This window comes from Amblyraja radiata, chromosome 27, assembly GCF_010909765.2.
Source record: "Amblyraja radiata isolate CabotCenter1 chromosome 27, sAmbRad1.1.pri, whole genome shotgun sequence".
Classification (NCBI taxonomy): Eukaryota; Metazoa; Chordata; class Chondrichthyes; order Rajiformes; family Rajidae; genus Amblyraja; species Amblyraja radiata.
Window position 1 is genome coordinate 27,122,615 of NC_045982.1, and position 11,171 is coordinate 27,133,785.

The following is an 11,171-nucleotide window of genomic DNA, read 5'->3' on the forward strand; positions in this document are numbered from 1 at the left end:
TGTTATGTCCCTCCTCTCTTCCAGCTTTCTTTCCCCTCACTACATTCAGGCTGAGGAAGGGTCCCGATCAGAAACGTCATCTATCTATGTTCTTCAGAAATGCTGCCTGACCTGCTGAGTTACACAATTTGTGTCTTTTTTAGTTTCATGTTAAGTTTTGTATGTCAGGATCTAAAACCTCCAGAAGGTATTGAAAATACATCACTCTTTGTAGGTGAATACAAAAGTGATCAAGCTGGTTTTCTAAGTAACTGTTGGTGTAAATTTTGCATTAAGAATAAGAAGTTAAAATCTTTCAACATTATTACAAAGTACCCACATGCACAAATCCAACAGTGATCAACTTATCCAGGTCTCCCTTTATTTATGTTATAAAAGTGTATTGCCAATGAAATCCATTCAAAGACAATGATCGTGGTTCTTACAAACTATTTACCTATTTGTCACCAGCAAGACAAAAGAGTTGCTGACCCAAGAAGGTTCTCATACAGAGCTGCTGTAGAGATGGTCGACAGCTTCAATTCCTAGGCATCCTTATCGAGGCAACCTCCAGGTGCCTTCATACTGATGGAGTGATTAAGAAAGCGCATCAATATATTTACTTTCTCAGGCATCCGAGAAGACTCAGCATGTCCATGCAAATTCTCTTGAATATCTACAGATTATGCAATAGACAGTATTCTGACAGGCTGCATTTCAGCCTGGTATGGCAACTACTCAGCTCTTGATTGCCTGAACCTGCAGAGAGTTGTGAACACGGTCCAGTCCATCACAGGCTCATCATTTTCTTCAATCCAGTTCATATTTATGGCGTGTTGCATCAGAGAGGCGGGAAGTATTGCCAAGCATTTGGCCATCCCCTTTTCTCTCTTCTACCTTCTGGGAGAAGATACAGGAAACTGAAAGCCCTGAAGTCCAGACTTAAAAACAGCTCCTTCACTGCTATCAGACTCCTGAACCAATCATCTTTGTAGTGCTGTATTTGAGACGGTACGTATCAGTACAATGTACCGGCACCTCTCAAAAGTTAACTGTCATTATTTTGTTTTCCAGCCGTGTAACACATATGTTTATTAAAGATCCATACTGGCACCTTTTAATCTACAAAAAAGGACTTTCTTTTTCACACACCATTCCTAGAGATGCTGTCATGTACTCTTATTCTCAACTCTACCTCATTTAGTTATTTCGCTATTGTACTTTAAGTTTATTTTACGGTACTTCAGATTGTTCTACAAGATTACACTATTCTTCTGTTTTGCACTCATCATTATATTTATTGTTGAATTTATGATTACTGTATGTATACTGTTCGCTCTGTGAGCTCCATGTGAATAAGGAATTTCATTGCACTCAGTGCGTGTCACAATAAAATAATCTGAATCAGATGGAAGTAGGTCATAATGACCTCTTTGACAATGAAAATGCAATTTTACAAGAGGGGATATTCCATTAATGTAGAGATATTTGAATACAAATGAAAACAAAATGTTTACATTTCATAGGGCCAGCAGTCAGCATTGGAGGAGTGGGTTTGATTAGCATTCTTCACATTAATTCTTCACTGATACTGACCAGATTCTTGAAAATCATGTTTAATAAATGCACAGGCTCTCATATTTTTACATCTTCTCCCAAACTGGCTCCAACAAGGAGACTCCAATCTATTTGCTCAGTTTCTCAAGCTTTGCTGTCCCTGTTCACATGACGAGATTCTATACAGCAAATGCTTCCAAGATGTTTTCCTTAAACGTGGTTTTCACTGCCCCGAGAAAAAACAAATGCAGATTGGATGATTCATTGCAGAACACTTCCATTCAGTTACGATGTTGGCCCATAACTTCTCTATTCTCATCTCTCGCAGATTGGAAGATATCATTTAAATTCTCCATCACATTTCAACTCCAACCTTTCCACCTTCAACCTCTTCATACCGACCAATTACTGTAAAAATCATGTATAATAAACCTAAGAAATGACATCTCATTTTCGGAATATGAACGATAAAAATGTGAATTTAACAATTTCCAATCAACTAGCTTTTGCAGTTTTATCAGAACTAGCCAGTTCTGATGAGAGATTAACAGATAATACATTTGCCTGATCAATCATTCTCTTTTATTTCAGAAGCAACAAAATTACTAATGTTGCGTGTTCATTCCCCCCACAGATGCTGCATGATCCATTGAGAAGAGAGTGGGGAGAGATGGTTGGAGGTGAAACTGGGTGATGGTGAAAACAAATGTCTGGAACAAAATTTGTTCTTTTTCTCCTGGATCTCTGGTGAGAGTGCTTCCTCTTTCTCATAGTATTCAGTCTCCCTGTGTGTTGAAATGTTTAGTTTCACTATAGAGCCATGCACTGTGGGCCTGCGTCCTTATTCATAACACCAGGCAATATAGTACACATTTGGGTCATGCTAAATTTGTGCCTGTCTTACGAGTCCCCTTTCCAGATGATCCCGAGGTGTTATTCCATCACCATGGGTCCCACTGTAAAACTGCACCCATGTCTTGACTGATGATGGAAGAGCAGATGGGCATTGGACTTCCATTTGCAGAAACTTCCTGGTGTGATTAATGGCTTAGTTCTATTTTATTAAAACCAAATTGAGGAGGGGGTGGGAATAGGAAAATAACAACTGTCTGCCTTCTCCAATTGGTTGAAGAAAAGGCAAACATCCAGGGCTGAAGGGTTTATTCTGCACATCTACGAGCCTATGTAGGGTATGTAGCTATAGAGCTATAGAGAACAGTTACAATACCTCGTTTCCTGTCTCCCTCTTGCCAGTCATCTACAAGATGTATGAAAAGAACAGTAAATGACAATATTTTTTACATGCACAATCATTTTATAAACTATAGTTGCCTGATGAAAAAATATTATTATACGAAGCAAGATTCATTGAGATTTTCAATATGAATAAGTTGGTGATGACTTTGGCCCAGATCCTACATAACAAACTGCTTTCTATTTCACATTATTAAAAAACTGTTGACACCCCCTCAACACTTGAGCTCACTGAACCTGCAGGCTACTTGTTGGTGTAAGATACTGTGGTATCTCTCTGTGGCTAGATAACCGAGTCCTATGCTAGAGTACTGGGGTGACAACACAGTATGTGTTGTAAGATTGCATTGAGGAATTCATCAAAAATGCATGACGATTTAAAAGTTATGTCAAGCTACAATGCAAAAAAGCCCCAGCAGAAATCTAATGATATATTTTATCCTTCCAGGATGCATCTGGAGAGAATCAACTGAACCATGTAATAATACAGATAAGCATAATGTTCAAATCCTATACCATCTCTCAAACGCCTAGCCTTTATTGAGTCCATAAACTTAATCTTAATTAGAGATTGTTTTCATATGTTTGTGCTGTGTTATGAAACCCCCCAATCACCCTGATGTTTTGTATACTAAACATATCCAAATCCTGCAGCTAGCTTAACCCTCTGGGTGGCCCAATAAACATACTTGATTTGATTTTCAAATGTCTTCTTAAATCTTTCACTTTCATTATACCTTAATTTTGTACCTAAATGCCTCGAACATCTTGCCCTCATTTGATTCTTACACTCATGCTTTCAAAAAGTTATAAATATGGTCTGAAGACGGTTTAAATAGTTTGGTACAAGAACTGAGATTACAGCCACATGCAAAGATTGAACAGATTGGGTCCTTTACTTTTGGAGAAGCCAAAAAATGATTATGTTGGACTGCTAAGAGTAGATGTGGGGGAAATGTCACTACCTTAATGTGATGTTAATCCCTTTCTGTTTTAGTTGGAGCAATGAGGTCAATATTCTTAATATAATCTAAACAAAAGCAAGACTACAGATCTAAACCATGATGCAGACATTTGACAGATCTGATAGAATTTGGAGAAAATGGATGTTTGAATCTCGTATGAATCCTTGATGGTGTACCTACAGTGACGGATTACCTACAAAATCCTGATCCTCACCTACAAAGCCCTCCACCATCTGCCCCCCCCATATCTCACTGACCTCCTCTCCCCCTACCAACCCTCACGGTCCCTCAGAACCACATCAGCCGGTCACCTCTCCATCCACAAGTCCAACCTCCGCAGTTTTGGGGACAGAGCCTTCTCCAGGGCAGCTCCCAAGCTCTGGAACTCCCTCCCCCAACTGATCCGCAATTCCGTGTCCCTCACCATCTTCCAGTCCCGCCTCAAGACCCATCTCTTCACTTCTGCCTATCCTTAGCCCCACGTCCCCCTCCCTTTTCATCTGTGCATTAATTGCCTCATATTGTGTTTTGAATTGTATTCTGTCTTTACTTTGTGTACTAGTCATGTCTCTACTATTTATTTCATTCCCCTTACATGTTTTTTCTCTACCTGCTAAATTTTTGTAAAGTGTCCTCGAGACTCTTGAAAGGCGCCCATAAATAAAATTTATTATTATTATTATTACCTGATGGTGTACCTGGCTGCATACTTAAAACCTGCACGACCAACTGGCTAGAGTTTTCGTAGACATCTTCAACTTCTCAATGGTATAGTCCAAGGTCCCCACCTGCTTTGAAAGGACATCTATAATACCAGTGCCCACAAAGAACAAGGAGGTGCCTTAATTACTACCAACCGATGGCACTTAAATCCATTATGATGAAGTGCTGTGAAAGATTCTTTACAGAGCATATCAACTTCTGCCAGAGTGAAGGGCAGAGACCCACCACAATATTCCTTCGCCACAACAGATAATAGCAGTTGCGATCTTGTTGGCTCTCTAGTCTGGTCTATTTGGACATTAGGAACACGTTGTTGTTTGTCAACTAGTTTGGCATTCAACAGCATCATCCCCTCTGAACAAATCAGAGATCCGGGTTGTTGCTCGTCCAAATGCCATTGAATCCTCGACTCCCTCACTGGCAGACCTCAATCAGTACAAATTGACAACAGCACTTGCTCCTCGATAACCATAATCACAGGGGCACCTTAAGGCTGGGTGCTCAGTCCCCTGTTCTACCCTCTCTATCCACACAAAATGTGCAGCCAGACACAGCTCCAACACCATCTTTAAATTTACCAACAATAATAGCATCGTTGAATGAATAACGGGTAATAATGAGTCAGAGTACAGGAGGCAGTTTGTAAATCTGATTGAATGATGCCAGAACCAATAAAGGAAAGCAATGTTAGCAAGACCAAGGCAATGATGTTTGACTTCAGGAACGGAAAGCCGAGGATCCATAAACCTGTCTTTATCAACAGTGGAGAAAGTCAACAGTTTCTGGGCATGCATATCTCTGAAGATCTGTCCTGGGCCGATCACATTAATACAATCACAAAGAAAGCTCATCAACATCTGTACTTCCTCAGAAATTTGGGAGATTTTGCACATCGCTGAATACTCTATTGAACGCCTACTAGTGGTGGACATTGCATGGTCTATAATGTAATTGCCTCCCACCCTCGAAAAAGGTCCACTGCCTCAAAAAGGTGGACAATATCAAAGACCCACACCACGCAGCCAACACTCTCATCTCACTGCTACCTTGCGAAAGAAGGTACAGAAGCCTGAGAACAGTGATTTCAAGATTCAAGATAGTTTCTCCCCATCAACCGTCGGGGTCTTGAACCACACTGCACACCCTGACCACAACCCTACCTCGGCAATGATCTATTATGGACTTTGTTTCACAATCACAATAATACTTTATTAGCCAAGTATGTTTTGCAACATACGAGGAATTCCATTTGCCAAGTCAGTCATACAAATAAAAGCACAGACACACAAAACACATTTTAACATAAACATCCAGCACAGTGACCTCCACATTCCTCACTGTGATGGAAGGCGAAAAAATGTTCAATCTCTTCCCTTTGCTCTCCTGTGGTTGGGGGCCCTCGAGCCGTCAGTTGACGGGTCGATCTTGACTCACGAAGCCGGTGGCGTTTTGGGCCATCCGCGTCAGGGCAATCCAGCTCCTGCATCGGGGGGGGTGTCAGCTCCCCCTCGTCGGGCGATCGAAGCTTCGGGGCTGGTTGAGCTTCCGCGTTCGTCAGAGCTCCGAACTGGCCTCTCCCGACTGTAAGCTCTTGATGGTAAATCCGCAGGCCGCATTTGGAGCGATCCCAGGCAAGGAATCGGCACCGATATTAAGTCCGCGCCCTGCGGTAGGGTCCAAGGAGGCCTCCAGTTCCATCGATGGTAGGCCGCAGAGCGACCGGAGACCCGACCCGGAAACATCGCGTCTCCGGCAAGGTAAGAAACGGAAAAAAAAGTTTCCCCCGACCCCCCACTCCACATAAAACAAACCAGAGAACAATTACACAGACTTATAAAATGCACTAAAAATTAAAAAAAGACTAAAAAACAAACAGACTGTTGGCGGAGCTGCCAATCGTTCGCCGCCCCTGGTGGTCAACACTCTATACTTTAAATCGCACTTTTAAGGTCTGGTTACCATGAACTACTCATATGTACACAAAAATGCTGGAGAAACTCAGCGGGTGCAGCAGCATCTATGGAGCAAAGGAAATAGGCAGCGTTTCGGGCCGAAACGTTGCCTATTTCCTTCGCTCCATAGATGCTGCTGCACCCGCTGAGTTTCTCCAGCATTTTTGTGTACCTTCGATTTTCCAGCATCAGCAGTTCCTTCTTAAACACATGAACTACTGATAATTTATTGTATTATTGAATGTTTATTTTTTGTGTTATAGTGTTAATGTGCCCGTAAAGTTGCAGCAAGTAGGAATTTTGTTATTCCATTCCCGATGTATATGACAATTAAACACTCTTGGGTTAGCCAGCCAGCCAGCCAGGCTGGTGAGACAGAACTTTGCAAATCCGTCACCTAAATGACACAAGGTTTTGTCTGCAGAGTTAAATCACAGATCAGCCTTGTTGATAATTGGATGACAGAATAGACTCAAAGGAAGAACTAACCTACAACTGAATTTGCATTTCTGGAACTGGACAATGTTTCAAATGAACAATATTTAGAAGCCCCATTTGGCAAGTCTGCAAGTTGGTGCTCGGAGTGCTCCCTTGATCACTGCTGCCAGACCTGTTGAGCTTTGCTTATAACATTCAACCTAATGTCAACTGAATTACTCCCACCTCCCATGACACACCCCTAATAACCAATACCTCAAAAATATTATGCAGTGCAACCTCATCGTAAAAGAGAATCTATACTTGTAGGTAAACAAAAATGCTGGAGAAACTCAGCGGGTGAGGCAGCATCTATGGAGCGAAGGAAATAGGCAACGTTTCGGGTCGAGATCCTTCTTCAGACTGATGTGGGGCGGGAAGAAGAAAGGAAGAGGCGGAGACAGTGGGCTGTGGGAGAGCCGAGAAGGGGAGGGGAAAGAAGGAGAAAGCAGGAACTATCTAAAATTGGGGAAGTCAATGTTCATACCGCTGGGGTGTAAACTACCCAAGCGAAATATGAGGTGCTGCTCCTCCAATTTACGGTGGACCTCACTCTGGTCATGGAGGAGGCCCAGGACAGAAAGGTCAGATTCAGAATAGGAGGGGGAGTTGTAGTGCTGAGCCACCGGGAGATCAGGTTGGTTATTGCGAACCGAGCGGAGATGTTGGGCGAAGCGATCGCCAAGCCTACGCTTGGTCTCACCGATGTGGAGCAGCTGACACCTAGAGCAGCGGATGCAATAGATGAGGTTGGAGGAGGTGCAGGTGAACCTCTGCCGCAACTGCAAAGACTGCATGTGAACCTATACTTGCACATTTGTTTCATTATGCTTTATAAAAATCCTGGAGGCAACACCAAATAATGAACAGTCCTTTATTCCAATCTAGTCCACCTCCCCTACTTTACTACATTTAATTAATCAGTTCAAAATCAGTAATTCCGCACATAAACAGGTCATTTGGCTCACCAAGTACATGCTCAATGTTAAACACATATTTACTCCAATCTCAAAATTTGTCTCAACTATTTTGCATTATTCCACATTTCTGTGACCATGTACTCTTTCAGGTGTACACTACAAGGGGTTCCTTCATTGACTATGACAAGAAGATAGTACAGTGGTATGCTTCACAGCTCCCCAAGCCTGTACTGCATACCTTAAAAAAGTTAAAAACTTGATTTTCACATTTTAATATTACAAAAAGAAAACTAAAGTTTAACAAATAAACTGTATTAATTAAAGTAGGCAGTCACGCCCTTAAACAGCTCAAGCAGCTTATAGGACGCCGATCTACCAACAGCAAGAAACAATTAGCGTACTGGCACCTTTTGTCGGCAAAGAAAGCATTGATCACACTGAACTGCTCCCATACTCAACTCTTCTGTTATGGAATTTCCCTATAACCATCAATTTCCTGAGCTTACTAAAATATATCCATCTTCTTTTTAAGTAATTCCAATATTCTAGTCTCCACAACCCTCTGGGGTAGAAACATCCAGAGATTTACCAGCCTCTGCAAGAAGTTCCAACACACTTCAGTTTTAAATGACCACTCCCTTATCTTGCAACTATGTCTTGTTTGATATTTTCCCACTGGTAGAAACAGTTTATTGTTTATTATCTGTATTGAATTGCGTTTATAGGCCTGTTATGCAGCAACAATTAAAAAATGTATTATTCCATTGTCAGTACACATGGCAATTAAACACTATTAACTCTTGAACATCGTAACATCCATCATGTCATGACTCCGCAGGATTTCATGTTTAAATAAGATGCTCATGCTTTTATTCCAAATAATACAGATCCAACTTTGTTAATCGGTCCCAATAGGACAGCCCTCTTATCCCAGGAAATAACCTAGCATCTTCACTTATTGCAACCCTTACACACTTTCCAAAAGTCAATTTGATTCCCAATACTGCTCCTCGCCCAGGTCAAAGGTTTGTGCATGTCCATGACAAAGGTCTCAGAACTTTGACTAGGGAAGGAGACAGAATACAGTGGAGCCTCATCCTATCTCCAAGATATTTATACACATACACTTCCAATTGGGTCAGCACTGGCCTAGATAGCAGCCATTTTCCTTAAACATGTCACAAGCTTCAAGAAACAGAAAAAGAAAAAAAAATCTATTTAAAATAATTATAGCTTCCAACTCCAGTCTGAAAACATACATTTAGTTCATTTCCCACCTTTGTGGATAATTCTGAAGCCACAAGGGACAGAGATGGCAATGGATAGATAATGACAATAATACAATACAAGCTGAAGGTTACATTCAAACGTGAACTAATCACTGTTTTGCCTGTTTGAGTGATGCAAGGTGTAAACGTTTGACACCGCAGATGTTGTAATCTTGAGCAAAAGACAGAGTGGTGAAGGAACGCAAAGGATTAGACAGGATCTGCAAGGGAATGGACAGGTGATGTTTCAGGTTAGGACGCTTCTTCAGACTGAGGAAGGGTCACTCTCAAGGAATATGCAAACTAATCAGGAAAGTAGGGTTATCGCCAAACATCAGAGCGTATGATGGTCAAATTGTCATGCAGTCAGCCTCTGCTTCTATTTTTTTATCTTCATACGCTCCGATGAGTTGCTGCTAACACACAGCCAATGGGAAAGCAGCATAAAGTCCCCTGCAGTTCACATGGGAGTTCTCTTCACCACAAATTACTGATTAATTTACATCTTAATAGTGGTGATTATCTTAAACACAACATTATTGTAGCAGCAAACATTGGGCAAATATTAGCAAACTTGAGACCTGGTGTTGTAGGGGAGAGAATAGTGAGGGCTAATAACTAGTAAATAGGGTTTACTATCTGCCTGACCCGAGACATTGGGGCTTGGGGAGATGCATAAGTTTACAGTTTACCCACCAGAGCTGTTTACGGTATGAATGGCAAGTGGGAAAAATAATTGGGCTCATATTTCAAAACGTTTCCTGACAGGGCTGAATATGAAATGCTGGTCGTTGATTGAATGTTATTGCCCTGAATTATAGAAACGAAGGACAGTGGGATGTGGTTGGGGATGTGTGTTTGATTCTGGGGCTGGGAAAGAGCCCCAGGGGAGCCTTCGTGGGTGGGAGGGTGAACCACGGGTCCGGGGTGAATTTGCTGAGATTGGTGGGACCGAGAGGGTGGAACCCCGGGGTTGTCAGGAGTGGGACAAGGGGCCTTGTGGTGGTCCGGACCCGGGGGTGGACCCTCGAGATTACCCGGGGGAGTGAACCCGGGGGCGGGGGGGATCTAGGGGGTGGAAGCTTGGTGGGGGGGGTACTCGGGGTAGGGTGGGCCCGGGGGAGGGGAGTGGAACAGCAGGGGGTCCGGTGGGCCCGGGGGAGGGGAGTGGAACAGCAGGGGGTCCGGTGGAGGGTGAGCCCGGGGGAGGGGAGTGGAACAGCAGGGGGTCCGGTGGAGGGTGGGCCCGGGGGAGGGGAGTGGAACAGCAGGGGGTCCGGTGGAGGGTGGGCCCGGGGGAGGGGAGTGGAACAGCAGGGGGTCCGGTGGGCCCAGCTGCCGCGGGGGATTGCGCCAGGATCGCAGCTCCGCACCTTTCTTTGCCTTGTCGCCCGGGATGCTCTGAGCCCGGAGCCTCTGGTCCAGGATGTAGAGCATCTCCCCGCCCAGGTTGATGAAGAGCAGCGGCAGCGTCCGGAGCGACATGTTGGGCCGGCCAGTTGGCCCACACGGAGCAGAAGCAGATCCGGATCCCGCTCCCGTTGCTGTTGCCTTGACGCGCCCGTTGCCAGGTCGATGACGCAGGCTGGCAGCCACCCACCAATCAGCAGCTCCGGCACTGCCGGGTCCCGTGAAAGGGACTCAGTCAGGGAGCTGGATTCCTGAATTATATTGCGCCGACTATTAATGGTAAACGAACAAAACGGTTGCCAAACACTAACTCCCCCTCCATTCCCACACTAACCTCTCTGTCCTGAGCCTCCTCCACTGTCAGAGTGAGGCCCAACGCAAATTCAGTTTTAGTTTATTGTCACATGCACCGAGGCACAGTGAAAAGCTTCTGTTGCCTTTCGAGGAATAATAGCACCTCGTATTCCGCTTGGGCAGCACACAACCCAGCGCTATGAATATTTACTTCTCTAACACAGAAAAATTGGTGCAGAAGTAGGCAATTCGGCCCTTCGATATTCAATATGATCATGGCTGATCATGTCAAGTAACCCTTGCTTTCCCTCTCTCCCGTCCTTTCCCCATCCCAGTTCTCTGACTAGTTTCACGGTCCTGATTAATTTTACT

At 43.6% G+C, this 11,171-nt stretch overlaps 1 protein-coding gene across 1 annotated transcript in view; it reads right to left on the minus strand.

Annotated features, from left to right (window-relative positions):
• Positions 1 to 10,690, minus strand: part of oscp1 (organic solute carrier partner 1) — a 32,814-nt gene extending 22,124 nt beyond the window's left edge. The window contains exon 1 of the mRNA XM_033045436.1: positions 10,469 to 10,690. Coding sequence (XP_032901327.1) covers positions 10,469 to 10,580 — 112 coding nt within the window. The 5' untranslated portion in view covers positions 10,581 to 10,690. The remainder of the gene's footprint in view (positions 1 to 10,468) is intronic.
• Between the last annotated feature and the right edge of the window lie 481 nt (positions 10,691 to 11,171).